We start from the raw sequence: 18,367 nt of genomic DNA, 5'->3' as shown, positions 1-18,367 counted from the left end.
AAATAATTTCAATTGTATGTTACCATTTATCAATATGATAGTTTTCATGGCAATATAAAGTGAAAATCAATCGACGAGTCATTATCAAAATGAACAACATGTTAAGATTCATAGAAGTTAACTACTTGCTTTTCTCCCTTTATTCTGCAGTGTTTCTAACCTGCCACTGTCAGAGGAAGCAGAAATACATATGTACTGCATATACGACAAATCGCATGTGTGATCTTTTGCATTCTAATTACACTGAGTTAACGTGTTCTCGTCCTGGATCAAGTCCACAGCCATATCTGCACGTCTCTCCCACCATGTATCACCGCCTCCATAACAGTGGCTCAGACTCACGTCCTATTTTTCCTGAGGCAGAGAATCAGCGCCTGATCTGCACTAAGCCCTGGACCTTAAATCCCTCTCAGACGCTCATTAATGCGCTCGGTGTGTGGAACCACACTGAGGTCGTTTCATTCTTCACTCTCCTAAGCCCAGACCCCTGTCTTCTGTCTGACAGGGGGATCTTCCCCATCCCCCGGTCCTCCCCCTCTTTTTTCATCCTCTTTCGTTTCCTCTTTAACCGCTGTCTTCAGTTTGACTATCTTAGCCACAGTTTCAGAACGGGTTACAGGTTTAAAGCAAAATGTGTGGCAAGAAGATACGTGTTATGTTACGTTTAACAACAGATCCCATGTCTGTGCTTTGATTCCCATGTAAACAGAGACAAAGAGGACTCTGAAGACTCACAGTGGAGGTGGTTTAAAGTTTAGTCAGGCCCATGGTTTCCTGACTCAAACCAAAAGAAAGCAAAAAGAGTTCTGTGGTCAGCTGAGCTGCGAGTGTGACTGGGCAGCAGAATGTTAACAGATATTTCTGTTTGCAGTTTTGGTTCATTTCAACAGTGATAAAACTACACATAGGAACCAACACGTTTAAAATAATTACCTTGTGTGCCATTTCAAACAATGACATTCTGACACTGTGCTCAACGGGAGGCAAAGTTCAGCTCTTTGGAGGAAGGATACATCCTCAGAGAACTGCTGATCATATGAGAGCCATATGTTGACCATGTGTGTGAAATCCCCTTTTGGTAAATGGAGATATGATATGTCTTTAAGTAAAAGCCAACTTGGTCAGGAGAGGTTTTCTTCTCTTCTTTTTAACTTCAGGGCCTGAACTTTGTTTGTACCCACGGTCATTTGGCAAAAATAATAAGCACTAATCAATATTCTAATAAAAGCATGATGCTGATCATCCGGATAAACCTACAGATAATTACTTCCAGACTCACCTCTACAGAGCATTTTAACATCTTTCAGATCATTATCATCAATATTTATGATTCACAAAATGAACAGTTTTGGTTCACTCTTACTCTTCATGTCATTGTCTTTGTTTCCAGATGCATTTTTTTTATCTTCGGCAAAAAAAACTAAGCATCACACTCTACACAAAAAAAGTCACAGAAAGATATTTCCCTCAGGTTGGTGGAGACCAAAACTGAGGTAAAAGAAGGTTGGAGATTGGACTAACATTCATTAAAAAACTAATCAACTCCAACTAATGTTCATCTGTGTCCATTTCTGTAAACAGCCAATACGTAACAAAGTTCTGTTTACATTCAGAGTTACTCACCAAAATGCTCTGTGCGCATCCTTGAGGCCTGATGAAGATTGAATACATTTCATTTTGCTTAAAAAATTTGCAAAGCCAGTTTTTGTTTAACCTACATTTTACATTGTTTACATCCATGTTGGCTCACTGCACTTTTCTTCTTCCTTTTGTTTGTACAATTATTTTTGACGCTCCCATGCAGATTGCTGCCACCAACTGTTGGTTACTGGAACAGCGTGAAACCAGTGTCAGAACAGTTCATCACATCCATTGAGTTTCCAAAGCTTTGTCTAAAGCTCCACTTTCATGCAACAGACTTAAATCCATTTCCTATTGTTAACATCAGCAGATAGACATGGGCTAAAGCTTGTGGGGGGTTAAGTGAAATCCAAGTGAGCGCATTTCAATTGCCCAATGAAGACCAGCAAGTTGAAACCTGTTAAACTCCTGATCTTATCTCTCAGACTCAGAGAAGTTTCTGTTTCTATTAGAAATCATGTCTCGTCCTCGGCTCCACTGATGTGAGGGGTGCCACAAGGTTCTATTCTTGGTTTTATTCTTCAGCACAGGGCCAGCCAATCTACCTGTCTTTTAAGCCAGACAATGTCAGCCGCTTGACTGTCTTAACAGAGTGCCGAACTGCCATAAGGAATGGATAACATTTAACTTCCTTCAGCCAAATTCAAACAAAACAGAAATAATAATCTTCCGTCCCGATCAGCTAGCAGGCAAATTACAAGAATTTCTCGGCCCCCTGGCAACCAATATAAGAACAGCAAAAAATATAGGCATCACATTTGATTCTCAACTGAATTTTGAAGATGTCTGATCCACTGAGCAGGCATTCCCTCAGGTTCGTCTTTTAACGTTATTGTGATAAAAAGGCCCAAACACCTGATGACGCCAAGGTACAATTTAAGATTGAATTTACATTACACTCACCAGTCTGACAGAGCTTAAATATGGTTATCAACAATTCCTGGTCTCTCCCCCCCCCCCCCTCTCTTCTCTTCCCCATTTTCTATGCTCACTCCAAAGTTATTATTATATTATTTAAAAAGCCAGTAAGAGGACCTTGAGGTAAAGGGGAACAATGCCGATTTTACACATAAAAAATGAAATGAATCACGATCACCAGACCTCTGTAGCCTTCCCCTAGTGACATGAAGCTACACAACCCGATCTCCAACCAAACTGCAAAGCACCAGCTTCTGATCAAAACATAAAAAAACAGCTACTCTGGATTTATGCTTCCTGTTTCCTACAGAACATTGTAAAATGAAGTCAAGATATAATGATGCAACTAAATATAACATACTGTAATGACACAAGCAGATGAAACAGCATAAACTCACTATCACAGACACTGTGCATCCCACATGCAAGTTTAAAAGAAAGTATTTGATGACCCAGATTCTCATTCAGTGATGTACACACATAGTTTGTAAATACACCCAACATTTAGCAGCCGTACACAGAAACCACTGTATCATCCCGTCATACATCATCCTCTCCTCTCACTGCAGGTTTTAATCTGCATGCTCTCTCTCTATTTTGAGCTTTTCACGTCCCACACGTCTATTTCAAACTGAGCATTACTTCATCGCAGCTGCAGGAATCTCACTTATAACTTGAAAACTGTTTGTTTATTTTATTGTTGCAACACAGGCCTTTTTCTATGAGTTCTGAAAATAATAATCCGCTGCTGCTATTCAAGACCCTTCACAGCCTCCATATTGTGTACTTTAACATTCACCTCGCCCACATTCAACCAGCTGCCGTCCGCCCCCACACACAAACACACACTTCTCCTCGTGTCTACATTGCATCACTCCTGTTACTTTGCAGCGAGGAGAGAAAGACTGTGCGTTACAGACGTACGTTTGTGGGAACTGTTGCTGAATATGGGCACGTATCACAGGATCGACGTCCACGCTATGGGGAACTCATGACGGTTTGAACTGCGTAATCGTGGATGTTGTCACCACTGATTCATTTGTTCTACTTAGTGACCAAGAGGAACTAAATTAGCTGCGCAGGCTTTAAGGAGCACAGTCAGGGTGGTGTTGTCTTGAAGAAACTAACAACAAAGAAAGTGGAAAAACACAGAAACCAGATATAAAGTTGTGTTCCCTCACAGCAGCACTAGTTTTTAATCATTCTAGTGTGAGAGCGAAGCCTGTCCCACATAATAAGCCCGCCCCTCCCTGTGTGCGTGATGGTCCGAAGCTCAACTAGAAGCCATTAGTTGCAACATGAGATATGAGAGCTGGCCTGGAGTTCTGGCTTCCCCCCAAATCACAGAATGTACTTGAACGAATTCCAGCAGCAAAAGTTAATATGGGCCAGAGTGGATTAGTGTATCTGTGTCTCAGATTGCATGTGTCTACAGAAACAAGTAATCTTCCCAACACTGTTTTCAATGTGTTCTATTTTAGTATCACTCACTTTTCTCTGTTGTTTTAAAGACATTTTTAAGAGGTAAAGTCAGGTTTCAAGTGAAAACACCAGAGCTACAATACATTACTGTTTACATGCTGCATGAGGCGTTTGAGAATGTTTGAGGCCCGAGGCATTTGCTGGCTTTGCCAATTTTCTTGCGACACCCCCGATTGCCTGATTAGTTGACATTCATGGTTCCAGTGGTTGAATTTTAATGAGTTTTTTTATCCACTGACCTTATATTGTGCCACATTTTGAATTTATTTGTTGAAATCTCACACATCTACTGGACAGACTGGCACAGCATTTGGTAGAAACATTTATGGTTCTCTGAGGATGTCTCCTAATTACTTTGATGATAAACTTGTCTTTTATTTTGAAGGAGTCGAGTCTCTTGAGGTGGCAATACCAGTTGGTTTGGTTCAGACTCAAATATAACAACAACTTTTCAATGGATTGCCATTAGATTTGTTTCAAGGGACTTTGGCGCTCCCCAGGCAAAAAGGACCTGGGGGGCCCTACAGATTTGTCCTTGCTGTAGACTAATGTAATCAGCCATTCTCGGGGGGCCCTCTCAGTTTGGGGCCCCAGGCAAATTGCCTGCTTTGCCAACCTTGTTGCAACACCCCTGATGCAATGTAGAGTTTTTTGACATTCAAGCTCCCAGAGGTTAAATCTTTAAAAGTTTTGTGATTCACTGACTTCATATAGTGCCACATTTTGAACATATTTGAGGATGTATCTTACCGACTTTGGTGATCCTCTGACTTTTCTGCTAGCTCCATCTAGAGGTTGCCTTTTTTAGTTTTAGGTTAAATGTCTCAACAATTATGACAAGAATTGCCAAGAGAATTTGTTTACATTACCGTCGCCCTACAGGTGATTGGTGACGTGCTAGACTTTTCATCTAATGCCAGGGGCAGATCCAGAGGCGGGGTCAAGAGGCCATTTGCACCAGCTGAAATCTCATTGGCCTCTGAAGCGCCCCTGTCCTGTCAGTAGTCTTTAAAGAACTAGGCTCTTACTAATAGCCTACTAACAATGAATATGAAATAAGTTGTTGTTCACAAGAATTTTTTTAAAGCTTCTTTTAAGTTCACCATGTGTAGAAGAAGAAACAATTAAAAAAAAAAATTCACATATGTGTGGCTTTGCTCAAAGTTATAGAGTTAACAGTAAACAGTGTATGACTTAAATGTGCACCTCACTGAATCAGGAACTGTGTCATGGAGGTTGGACATACGATTGGCCCCTCTGTGTAAAGTGTGTCCCCTTTATGGCCCCTGATATAGAACAATCCTGTCACTGTCTAACCAGAAATTAGTCCAATACTTTACGTCTAAATACTTGCAAAACTAAACCCATTCTCCTCGCCCTCAGCTCTAGCCTGCGTTTTATTTATAGTGCTAGTTAGCAAAATGTTAACATGCTAGACCAAGGTGTTGAACGTGGTAAAAATACAGCATGTAATATTAGCATTTAGCTCAAACCACGGCCGCGCCTGATTACAGCCTCACAGCTGCTAAAGTGGCTGTAGACTCCCACTCATTCATGGTTTCTAACTCGTGTGTCTGTTTGCACACGTATGCACTTCCCCGCTTTCAGCCCCACGCCGTGTTGATAACGATGCACATGGTTGGTCACATCATTAGTATTGATCTGTCTCTCTAAAATGGATAAAAAAAACCCAGCCAGCCTCCGCTCTGCGTGGCAGTCGGACCGACAGCGGAGATACATTTTATTTTCCTCACGATCTATTGCTTAAAAAACTATTTGTTGTGTTTTCAAGTGGAATTAGGGGGGGGGGAGGACACTGAGAGACAAAAGGGAAGAAGAGTCAAAGCTATTTATTCATACTAATGAAGGAATAGGGATGGGGGGGTATATGATAGACTTTAAAGATTGGATGACATGCTAGCTCCCTAAAAAAAAAAAGCCTAAGCATCTTGATTGCCCCCTTGTGGCGGCCTGCAGCATGGTCCATAAATCCCTTCTCCATGCTAACAGGACATGGGCCAAACTAAAAAGTCAAAGTGTACCGCAAATACATTTTTCTTAAAGATGCTTTCTGTCCTTTTAAGGTCGTTCTTATCACACTGAAGTTTGTTGAAGTGTTCAAGTTGGGTTGTAAAAATGCCATTATGATTGACAGCTGAGACTGATTTGTGATTCGTTGAGCTCCATCCCTCAATTGATTCTGAGCAGACTCTGGCTCCAACTGCACATGATGGCAGTGATATTTTGGATGGTGGGGAGAAGTGGAGATCCGTCGTCCATCTTTAAACAGTCTACGGTTTGTAGGAGATGGTTTTGTTTTCCCTGTAACACAAAACAAAAACAAATTGACACGCTTTAAAAATATATGTTGATAAATGATGTGAGAGAATGACATCATCGAGATGTTGTTTATCATGCCGTGTTTTACATAAATCAGCGAAGAGAGCGTGTCAAAGAAAGTGAGATATTAAGAATGTTGCAGCTAATGGTATTCTGATATCCACAGATTAGAGGACGGGGGGTTAACACTGTGTGGATTGCAGCCATGATGATATATAGGCCTACAGCTGCAGTGAAACATCAGAATGGGGAAATTGCTCCCTGCTGAGAAACAAGTCAAAGATGCAGCACATGGTAAATTAATGATAATAAATGAGATACCACTGCACCCTCCTCTCCCAGGGGCCCACCCCATTCCCAAGCTCTAAGAGGATTTATCCCTATTCATTCCTCCGTTTAATATTTTTTGCTTAGTAATCAGTCTGTGGGGAGACGGCTCCATCTGCACCATCAACACTCTAATCGTGTATAAAGACAGTCGCTGAGGATCAACAGGGACTTAAAGGGCCAGATATGTCAAATAATGCAGGGAATATTAATTGTTTTCAGCAGAAAGCACCTGTGATTTATAGATGCAGGAAACAAATGATAGATTATAATTTAGTTTAAAATACAAGCGGAACAAAGATTAATGTTCTTTATTTTACTGTTTGGACTTAGTAACTAGTAATCTGTATGAAAGAGGCAGTTTAAATATGCAGCTTTATCAGATTCGCCTTAATCTCCAGAGGATTTCCGTTCACTATGTTGCACCACATCAGACCTCTGTATCTGTGCTGCCTACATGTTGCATAACACAGGGCCTATCTAAGCAGTGATGTTTGCACACAAGTGGAAACATACTGCCCCCTGTTGGTAATACCCTCTACACCATATACATATATAGTATACATCTTTTTGCATCATTCCATAAAAACTGAATAATAAAAGAAAAATTAAGTAATTGCTTTCTTAGCATCTGCTATTTTTTTACTAAAAGCTCATTTTAAAATGTATATCTGGATTTGCCTGTTCAGATGACACATGTTCTAACACACTGACAGTAAATGGAATTTATTACATTTGGGTGTCCAATTTGAACAATGGTTTGTTTTGTGTCCAATTCCAACAGATATACATTTCTTTTTTTTTTAATTTGAAAACAATTTATGTTTTTGCTAAATTATTTGGAAATCAAGGACACATAATATAAACAGACACAGCTTTTTCAATGGTTGTAGAGATGTTTGTGATCGTATTAGGATTAGAGGCAATTGAGTCCAATAATTTGACCCTAACCCACAGGTAAGTTGATTAAGCTATCAAAACCTAGTTAGTTTTTTTTTTCAGTTACAGTAAATGGAATTACACTGAAGGGCACCATTTGAACACTGCTTGTTATTCAATATATTCATACAAAATAACATTTAAATTTTTTTTCTAATTTAAAACCTTTTTATGAACATAAATTCTTTATTTTGTCAAGTACAACTCACTTATCCAACTTTAATAGCATGCATTTCAATGGTTTTGGATTATTCCATGTACTCGTAGCAGGCCTTGCAGGCATTAAGTCCAGTATTCTGATACAGGCGATCTTTAACTATCAATACTTAGTCATTACAAGCAGTGTAATAACCTTTCTGTCACAGTTTGCCAACTGACACCAAGGTACCCTGTTTTATTTTTTTTAACTCATTAATTGTAAAATGTACACTACATTGTCTGCTGTCATACTTGTAAATATTAAGCAGTACATTGTTCTTTCCAGAAAAGTTTTTTTTTTTTTACATGCAAGGATAAACAAATTAAAATTTGAGAGAATAATTTATAATTCCATTTTATTTTCAGTATTACGCAACATTAGAAGTATAAATATCTGTTTTAATATACAACATCTATGACATCCATAGAGCTTTCCTTGAGCAAAATACAAAACTCAAAACACTTTTATTGCACATGTTCTAAAAGACAAACCAATGTAAGCGAGTTCATCTAATACTAGTTTTGCACAGAGGAGGAAAAAAACGAAAGACAACCGAGGAGACGAGCAGACAAAGAAGAACCTGACGTAAGAAAAAGACATTGATTACGGCACAAACAAATGTTCTCATTACACATGGTGGTGGTGGCAGGGGAGCAAAGTCTCACACTACTATAAACAACATCATCTGTGACACAGAACAGAGATTTGGCAAATCAACAATATACAAAATATACATCCATGATGCTTTGTAAACAAACATTGAATGTGCTTCGAGGATTTTAAATATCAGTCATCACAGAAAATGAAGAAAACCTGCATGTTTAACTGGTCAAATAAAAGTCAGTGATTCGTTTCAGTGGGGAATCCATAAACCAGTTTTCAGTTCCAATTTTCCTCTTTTCTCACCTTCTGAACTGACGCCTGGCAAAAAATTAAGGTGCATTTATTCTTTATTCACAAAACATTAGCAATACATTTCTAAGATCTAATGCAGGTACACATCAGATTCTTTCAACATTAAAATCTCTGCCGCCTCACGTGTCATTCTCGGACGCAGATAAACTATTTTCTGTGTCCTGTTAAATGAAGTATTTTCTCTTTGACTTGTCAACATTGAGTATATGTAGTAGACAAGGTTATTGTTATTATATAGCCAGCACAACAGAGCAAATACTGCATTACATACTTAGTGTCCTAGACTACTTTCTGGCTGTCATTTTAGGGTTTGTGATGTAAAAGGCATCTACAGAAACGTGTGTAAATTGCAGAAAGTGAATGCTGATATATGACGGCCTATATGTATAGTACCAAGTATTTGCACATTAACATCAAATGTATGTCATGGATATGAACTATGCAAATAATCAGGATTCCTTATAGAAAATCTTCTGCTCATTACGAAGAGTCTGAAACACAAACACAACATTTTTAACAACACTGACTGAAGCCTGACATCAAAGCTCTTTGAAACACCGACAGTGAAGCACTCTGGGAACTCGCTCTTACTCGCGATTGAGCCGATATCACTCTACACGGATGGAACCACGGATGATGCCCAGAGACTTTAGAAAAACAAAACACTAGACTGCAGTTTTGGCCGTTGGCGAACGTGTGCGGAGCTGCGGGTTCGTCTCATTTATCAGACACAATATTTCATATTTTACACAGTCGTCATTCTACAAGCTGCTGTCAGCCGGCGACCACGCCATCAGCGGGAAAGACATTCCTGGGAAACGCAGACAGCCCTCACAGTTTTCTTATAACAATGCTACATTTTTTTTTAGAAATAGCCCAGTGACCCCCTCGTGCCTTTTCTTATCTCTCTTCAAGTGGATTTTGGAACATGTCAGGAGGAGGGTGCCTCTGATGAGATACATCACGTTAGCTTAGTTATCAAGCGGATACTCTAAATACAAACATGACACTGCAAAAATCTATACATATGATACAAACAACAATCATGAAAGCCCATGTATCCCAGTTTTACAGTATTATCATATATTTTCACCATATTGCATAAAAATCAAAACTATATGTACAGATGTCAGAGGAATGTGAATAAACACCACATCTTGCTAAGAACAGCACGTTTGATTTCCCATAATTCTAAGGCCCCCACACTAATTCATGATTTCAGAGATAATTCTGTGTTTTAAATTTTTTTAAGTTTTAGGTGAAAAGCACAGGTGTTCCCTCCGAGTACCACGGCTCAAAACCCAACTTTAAAAGTGTCTGGTTTGACCAAACAGACACGTGATACATTTATTTAACTGCTGAGCAAAATCGCGTGGTCTACTGCATTAAAACGACTTCAACATCAGGTCCTTCAGGTCTCGAAGTAAGAGTGCAATTCAAAATCATTCATGGCACTGACTACAGTATGTCATAACCTCCAAGGCTCCTCTCTATTGCCTCTGACAGACTGATTGCACGAAGCATTCTGTGACGAACACCGACTTCCAAACATTCGCTTAAAAGTTACTCACTTCAGAAAACACCAGAAATGATCGGTGACATTCAGACCTAAACATTTACATATGTTGTCATATCTCATAAGATGCACACAGGTGCACGCACAGACGCATCTACCTCTTTATCAGCGTGTAACAGCTTGCCCGGTCCTCAAAAATATACAAAAAAAAACAAAAACAAAAGGCATGATGATGTTTGTATGAACCGTTTCTAACATTTTATTACATCTGGATTCTGTGAGCTGATAACGTCAGCTGCTGTTTTTCTCCTTGCTCTTTACTTTTTGTTGCCGGAGCTACGTGGTGACTCCTTCTGCTGCTTGCACCTGCCGCCATCTTTGTCTGAACTGTCTTTCTGTGCGGCAGGAGCGGCTCTGGATGTGTCTCGTTTTGTGTTTTTCTGCACGGACGCCACATCTTGAACCGTTTCTTTTTTCTTCCTCTCAGCCTGCTCCTTGCGGCCAGAGGATGCCAGTTTGTCAGGGGCGGCGGTTCTGGTGTCCAGGCCCTTGTGACTGTCTGGTTTGAGCACGTCAGCTTTGGATATCTTGGCTACCGTCTCCTGGGCTGAACAGGTGGAGAGCCTGGATGAGGCGGCTCCACTGCTTGGCGAAGGCGTTTCTTTCTTCACAGCAGGTTTTGGCAGCACAGGAGGTGGATGAGGCTGAGAGGAAACATCCCACAGCGCCCTGAGCTGCTGCTGCTGATGTGGAGGACCAGCATGAGGGGAGTGAACGTCTTTTGGTTTTGAGTCGTGATGGTCTTTAACCACTGGGGCTTGCTTTTTGGGTGAGGGGTCTTTATGTTTGAAATCAAGACTTTGTTTAACAAACTGTGCTGGAGCTGGAGAAGTCTTAAGAGTCGATGATGAAGGGACAGTTTTCTGAGGGAGAGATTTTGGCTTCAAGTCAGTGTTTTCTTTTCCTATAACAGCTGTGGTTGCTACAGAGCTTTTGGGCTGGGTCTCTCTTTGCTTCACGTCGGCGACAGTGGAAGAATGCGTCAGCTGCACCGATTCCTCCCGCTTCACGTCAGCTCCGGCGGACGGCAGCGAGGCTTCTTTCCGTTTGGCGTCATGGGTTATTTGAACGTTTGCAGTCGACAGCGCAGACTCTTTAGACAGATGTCTCTGTTTTGAATTTGGACTGACCTTTACGAGTGAGAGAGGAGCAGCTACACTGTGAGGTTTCACTTCAAGTGGTTTTGACTCCCTCTCTGTCTTCCCAGCGCCGTGTGGAGCAGGTTGTGGCCCAGTTGCAGTTGCTGAAGCGGAACTTTTCAGTTTGGTTGAAAGAAACACATTGTTTTCTTTCACACTGATAACAGTGTTCTCTCTCTTAAAGGTGCCGAGTTCTGAATCAGATGATTTGTGTAGTGTTTTTACAGCTGGACAGTTTTTAGAACTCTGCTCTGAATCTGTCACGTTCTTTATCTTTGCTGGTACAGGATCGTCTTTCTTCTGCAGTGACGTGCTGTTGCTCTCTCTTTGACCAACGAACACAGTGTTATCCTTTTTATTCAGGCTCAGTGGGACTTCTGCAACATTTTGTGATGAGGCGTTTACTGCAGCAACGTCTCTCTTAAGCAACACTTTTGAAACCGTGGCACATCTGTTGATTTCATTCTTCGAGCCTGAGCTTCCTGTATTAGCGACCACTTTGACAGACTGCACAGTGTCCTTACTAACGGGTCTCTCACAGCTGTCCTGGGCTTCTGGTTTCAAACCGCAGGATTTCTTGTCGTGTACAGAGCCTGAAGTGAATGCAGATGTTGTGATAGAAACCTGAGGTTCGGGATTTGATGAGCAGATGTTCGGCTGTTGCAGTTTTGAAAGCAAATTCTCAGGAACGTGTGCAGATGCTGGTTTGTTCTGTACATTAACCATTGAAGCAGAGGTCATGTGCTGTGTAGTTGTATCTGGTTGTTTCGCGCAGCCCTGACGCTGAACTGTGTCCACACCGGAGTTAATAGTCTGTTGCAGTGAGACTGGTGATGCATCATTGGCAGCTGCAGCTGGAGTCTCCACTTGTGCGGGTGCTGGGGAAGTTTTTACCTCTGGCTTTGGTGAAGTGAAAGAGACGACTGTCTTGGAGCTGGCACTACTTTGTGACGCTGTGTGTGCTGTGACCTCCTGCTGCTCCACTTCATCCTCCTGATCTTCATTGCTGACTTCCCGTATGGACGGTGTTTTTCCACAGGAGGAGAAGTGGGAGCTGTGCCGAGGGCCTCTGTGTTCGTGAGCCAGCGATGAAGTGGCCTTCATACCAGCCCTGCTCTCTTGTTTAATAGTAAAAGTTGAGGCCTCCACTTTGCTGGTTGGAGCCTTTAATGAGTCACTGTGTCTGTCATGTGTTTTCTCATCACTTCTGCTTGTTTTAACCTCTGAGGGTGAATTATTTGATTGCTCTTTGGAGACAACTATGCTATTTAGAGAAGAAACAGCTTCAGGGCTGGGGGAACATGTCAGGGGGCTCTTCAGCTTGTCTGCAGTTTTCAACTGGGGGATGGTTAACTGTCTCTCAGTGGGGCTCTGGAGCCAAATTGGAGGACTTGCACAAACAGAGTCGCTTGTGTTCTCCGTCATCTTGGATAAACAAGTTTCTGTTTTGGAGACTCTGGGCCCAGAGAGCAGGCCGATATCGAGGGTGCCCTCTAGAGGTTTGAGAGAGGAGACATGGCGCCCTTCGAGTTTATATTCAGACGATGTCTTTCGGAGGGGAGACTCTGCTGAGGAGATGAGCTGTAGTTTTTCCACAGCGCTCTCTCCTCTACCGGAAAACAGCTTTGGGGTGAGGCCTTCAGGGCTGGAGTGAACACTGCCCAGTGCTGCCTTCATGTGCTCGTGAGACATGGCTGTGTCCAGCTGGAGGCTCTTTGACCTGGTGGAGCCAAAGTGGAGGTTCTCATGGATGCCGGCAGAGAGTCGACAGATGCAATCTTCTCGATCTTCGAATGACAATCTCTTCCTGGTGAACTCGATATTGGGAGCTTTGAAGTCCAGTCTGTCTGGCTTCATATTGTCTTTACCCTGCCTGCAGTGCTGCCACTCTGGGTGAATAGAGCAGAGAGTTGTTCGGAGTCCTCCTTCGTTTTCACTGCAGCCACCAGATGGTTCAGCGAGGCCCTCGGAGACTCGTGTGTTGAGTTTCTTATACAGAACGTCTTTAAGGGCGGTGCTGGCACCTTTGGCTTCCAGAGGGCCACACTCTGGGCTGCTTTGAGATTTGTTTTGAACTCTGACCAAAAAACTTTCATCCCTGTCATCACCACACAAGGGGGATGAGTCAGATTCTCGCAGGGCGTCTTGCTTCTGTAGCGACTCCCTCCTCTCCGACCACTCCTGTCTCTTCACAACTATCTTGGACTTCAGTTTGTCCTTGTCGAGCTCCTCTACTGACTCCTGCCAGCCCATCTTGCGGCAGGTGGGCCTCTTTAAGCAGCCCTGCTCAACAGGCCGTACACGGCTGATTGCTTGTGGCTCGCAGGCAGTTTCTTCCACACTCTGCAGGATGGTGTAATCCCGCTCCCCAGGCCTCAGCTCCTCATCCTGCACCTCTTCTTGGGTCACTTCCAGGCTGTGTTTTCTGGGACACAGGTGCTTCTTGTCTCCTGTGTAAGAGGGGGACAGCTTCTCCTCAGACTGGACTCGTTTTAGCAGGGGTGACCGAGGAGGCTCAGCACTTTTGGGGCGTACAATGTGGCGCACAATCGTTGGTGGGGAATGTATTTTGGCGGGGAAGGCTTGATTCGTCTTGGAAATGGCAACAGAATGTCCACTGAGAAGGGAGAGAGGGTGAGCGCTGAGGTGATGTCGGCTGGGGGGTGGTGAAGGTGTGCGAGCCAAAGGAGAAAGAGGAATGCTACCAGCAGACTTGCGGCGCCCCTGACGGAGCCGCTGACCCGGCAGTTTGGGGCCAAGGCCGTGGAGCGTGCTGGGACGAATGTGGCCAGAGCCTGCAGGGGAGTTTGGAGCGCTGGAGCTGGGAGAGCTGCTCTGGGAGGAGTTGCCACCTGGAGGGTTAAAAGGATAAAAACAGAGGACAGCAGTAATTAAGTATAGTATATGGAAAAATAACAATATTCATGCTCATCACAATAAGCTAAGATCTCCACCTGACTGGGTGAAATCTGGTGTGGGGCGGAGGGCAGCGGTAGGGGAGCGAGGGGAGATACTGTGGGTGGGGGAGCCGGGGAGACTCTCACCAGATGACAGAGAGTGGTTGAGAGAAGAGAAACTGCGGCTTGTGTGCAGGAGAGGAGAGGGCTGCATGGCAAAACGCCTGAACAGGGAGCGACGCCTGGAACAAAAAGAAAAAAGAAATTAGTTCACTTTGAAAAACTGAAAATTCCCTTTTTTATAACACCTTCATCAAAGAATAAACCCACAACTTATAACAGTTACTAAAAAGGACTTTAGGTAGAGCTAATAAGTAGTATAATGTGTACTTTTATTATTCAATACTGAAAATCGATAAAGTTGTGCTTATATATATTATTATAATTATTATATATTATGTATTTTCTAATTTTGTAGAGCATGGACTTTGCATTTCCAGGTTCTTTTAAGTTATTTTTTAGAAGTAAAACAACCTGTTAGGGTCCTACAGGCTAATCACACACACCAAGATTCCTTCAGTGTTGTCCATCTGCCCCCTAGAGGCCAACAGGAAAGAAATATCTAGACACTGAGATCACATAATTTGCTCACCTCTTTAAAACAATTAGTTTTTCTACAATGTACCAGTGCTTACAGAAGTCTGAGCACGGCAACATTTTCCTCATGAATTTGAGATATGAGTTAATTTAGCCAAGCTTCAGACTATCATGTTCAGGACATTTACACATCAACACTGTGTGTATATATTTTGAAACCACACATCTATTGTACAGAGAATCAGAATCTGTGAGTTTATGATTTCTGTACCTTTCTGGTGTTTTCTCCTTCTTGGGTTTCTTGGCACATCTGACCATCTTGCTTCTGTAGCTGTTCCTCCGGGCTGGACCCGTTTTTATTGACGTGTTCTCGAAGGGGGTTGTGGAGATGGCCACTTTACTACCACTCTGAAAAGGAAGGGCACAGCCGTGAATCAACAGGACCCTTCATATCCAAAGTAATGAAACCACATTACTGTGCTTTATATGCGTTGTTAAAAGATCAAAATTGAGATCAAACTACTCAACTGTTAATTTGTGATATCAGTCAGAATAGGCATTACATTGTGTATAGTAAATATGCAATCCCAAATGTCAATCTATTAATATTAAGTATTGTATCGCCTGAAGTTCAAAGATGGTTTTTGAGACTAACAACTCCAGTTAATTCTGGACTTTGTTACTGACCTTGTTCCCTTTCTAAAGAGTTACTGATCACTTGGTTGTAACATTTTAAATGAAAATCTACACTCAGTAATTTTACCACATAAACTTCAGCATCTATTATTCTCATCAAACTCAGCCAGTATTGTGACAGTGTATGAGCAACTGGTCCTTACATTAATAGGTTGGATAATTCAACTGTTCCCTAATGTAATTCTGAATTACATTATCAATTTCATCATCCACGCACCATGAAGAATATCATTATTACCTGAGGTGTAATGTATTAGTTGAAATTCATGGCCTTAGGCAGAAGGAGATGAGTTACACAGCTCTAGTTTCATGCACGTGCAGTTCAACACTTTTATGTCATTATTCAGAAAGTTTTACAGTTAATAACTTTTTCTGGTATTTGTGTTTCAAGGAATTGAAAACTGCAAGTCAGCACTGTCTGAGAAAATTAACAAAATCAGTCTTTGTGCAGTCATCGTCTCCGTCTGTCTCAAGAGCTTAACAACGAGGACATGGTGGTAACACTGGAAGAAGGTTCATCTTCTTCCAGGATGGTGAGGAGGAAGGCTGCTGAATTCAAATGTGGCAGAGAGAACCTGGAAGATGGTCCCTATCCTGGAGAGTTGGTCACATCACTGCTCCATTAACGCTGGACTAAAATTCACTCCTTCTATCTCAGGCCATGAACTTATTGTATTATTTATAATAGACTAACTGCAGGTTAAAGATAAAGACATGTTCTCATTTACCTTGAGCAGGAGCTCCACCACTTCAGTGTGGACCAGACCGTGGACTGGTTCTCCGTTGACATGAGTAATGAGGTCTCCAGCTTTAAGTCCTGCTTTATGTGCAGGTCCAGCGTCCTCGACATTCTGATCGACAGAGACAAGAGACATTTATTATGATCGGTTTGTCCCTGTAGTTCTGTTTAGAACATGGAAAACAAGTTATAAATGTAACTTTCGGCTCTGATCTGGTTCATATTCCCGCTGACTTATTCCAAACAAATCAAGATAAGGAAACATCAAACCATATAGACTTACAAGTGATTCACAGAGTTCTGTTGACTGACAAATATAAATTTGGTGTCTCACAGCCTTTTATTGAATGTAATGCGTTTCTTAATCCTCTCTGGTGGTAAAAGGATTATTAATTGAGACTGAAACTGGACATCATATATCATACACTGTGACCTGGTACTTACAGTTTACTAGACTATTAACGGTACAGGTTAAAGTGGGCCTTACCCAGACCATGTGATAGACAGTGTAGATGTCACTGTCACAGGCATACACCCGGATTGCCCTCAGCGTGAAGCCAAACTTCTTCCCAGAGCTGTGGATGATGATGGGCTGCCGTGGGTTGGTGGTACAGAGGGAGGAGTCTCGGCTGGGAGAGGAGTCTCGTGAGGACAGGTCTGATGAGAGGGAGTAAGGGGACAGGGGGCTGGCCAGCGGAGACACCCCGAAGATATCTGGAAGAATAAGAGATGATCAGCGCCTGAGCAGGTTCTTTTATTTAATCAATGCCCTCGAGTCAGCAGTGAGGTGTTGCTATAAAGCTCATGAGCCGGGTTCATTCTACTCCTGCTGTGGGTGACACTAATGGGATTTTCTCTCTCCCAGCGAGGCCTCTTGCTCCTACCCTGCCTGTTTACTCCCCTTGTCAGCAGCTTGCACTCTGCAAATAGCTCACAGCCACTCTGTAAAATGGAACTCACAGCAGGATTCATGTTGGGCCAATTTCACACAGATCTGTGGTCTGCCTTCATCTCTTTCATCCTGTTGCTCTTATTGTAATTCTCTAATCTTTACTACTTTGACAGTTTAGCTTCAATAAATGGGAGAACATTTTTCAGTCAACGTATGCGTATCTGTCTGTATGTCCACGCACGCTCTTCCACTTACCTCCAGGGATCATCAGAGAGAGGGTCCCAGTTGACACAGACTTCGGGACTTTAGCCACAGCTCCGGCCTTTTCTGCAGCGCTCTCCGGCCGCAGGGAGCTGCTCTGAGCACCCTGGTCTGCGGCGGTATGACTGGAACAGTCAGGGCTCATCATCTCTTCACCTCTGGGTGTCAGCTGGTCCAGATGTTCTGAGAAGCTACCTAATTATTACAGACAAACAAAACTATACTCAACTTTTTTTTTCTTTGTCTATCATTAATCAGTGATCAATTATAGCACCAGGGAGGTTTTGTTTACATCTCTGCTTTGTTTGTTGTTGGTTTGTTTGTTTGAAGATTAAACAAGAAGTACTGGACGGATTACCACGACACTTGGTGGAAGGATGCAGATTGGGTCACAGAAGATTAATAAAAGTTCGGATGCAGATCAGGGGAATTTGAAAAAAAAAACTTTCTTCAACGATGGATTTTTGTCAGCTTGGTTGGATTTGAGACGACTGTTGGGCCTTGGCGGAGGTACGTGCTCTGCTGATTGACATTCTAGTTCCTAAAGCAATATTTTTAGATTTTGGTAATACACTGCTCTCTTGCGATTGTTTAGAAGATTGACTGACCACTTTCATATCTGACTGATATATATATAAAGCTACAGTTGTTTCAGCTTAGCACAAAGACTGGAGAGAGGGAAAAGATAGCCTGGATCTGGAGGTAAGCTAAGCTAATCAGCTATTGGCCCTAGCTTCAATTTGACCCTGCAAACAAGGACCTCTTCTTCCAAGTGTCAGTGAGAAAGCAAGAAAAGCGTATTTTTCAAA

The 18,367-nt window shown here is 42.3% G+C and overlaps 1 protein-coding gene across 1 annotated transcript in view; it reads right to left on the bottom strand.

Annotated features, from left to right (window-relative positions):
• Positions 1 to 8,184: 8,184 nt before the first annotated feature.
• The window catches only part of mast4 (microtubule associated serine/threonine kinase family member 4), a 90,308-nt gene continuing 80,125 nt past the window's right edge, over positions 8,185 to 18,367 (bottom strand). The window contains 8 exon segments of the mRNA XM_034601363.1: positions 8,185 to 14,107; positions 14,109 to 14,140; positions 14,143 to 14,328; positions 14,431 to 14,615; positions 15,242 to 15,378; positions 16,395 to 16,517; positions 16,893 to 17,119; positions 17,553 to 17,753. Of these exon segments, the coding sequence (XP_034457254.1) occupies positions 10,595 to 14,107; positions 14,109 to 14,140; positions 14,143 to 14,328; positions 14,431 to 14,615; positions 15,242 to 15,378; positions 16,395 to 16,517; positions 16,893 to 17,119; positions 17,553 to 17,753 (4,604 nt within the window). The 3' untranslated portion in view covers positions 8,185 to 10,594.

This window comes from Hippoglossus hippoglossus, chromosome 12 (assembly GCF_009819705.1).
Source record: "Hippoglossus hippoglossus isolate fHipHip1 chromosome 12, fHipHip1.pri, whole genome shotgun sequence".
NCBI classification, from domain to species: domain Eukaryota; kingdom Metazoa; phylum Chordata; class Actinopteri; order Pleuronectiformes; family Pleuronectidae; genus Hippoglossus; species Hippoglossus hippoglossus.
The sequence above is the reverse complement of the archived record's forward strand: the minus strand, read 5'-3'. Positions and strand labels throughout refer to the sequence as shown.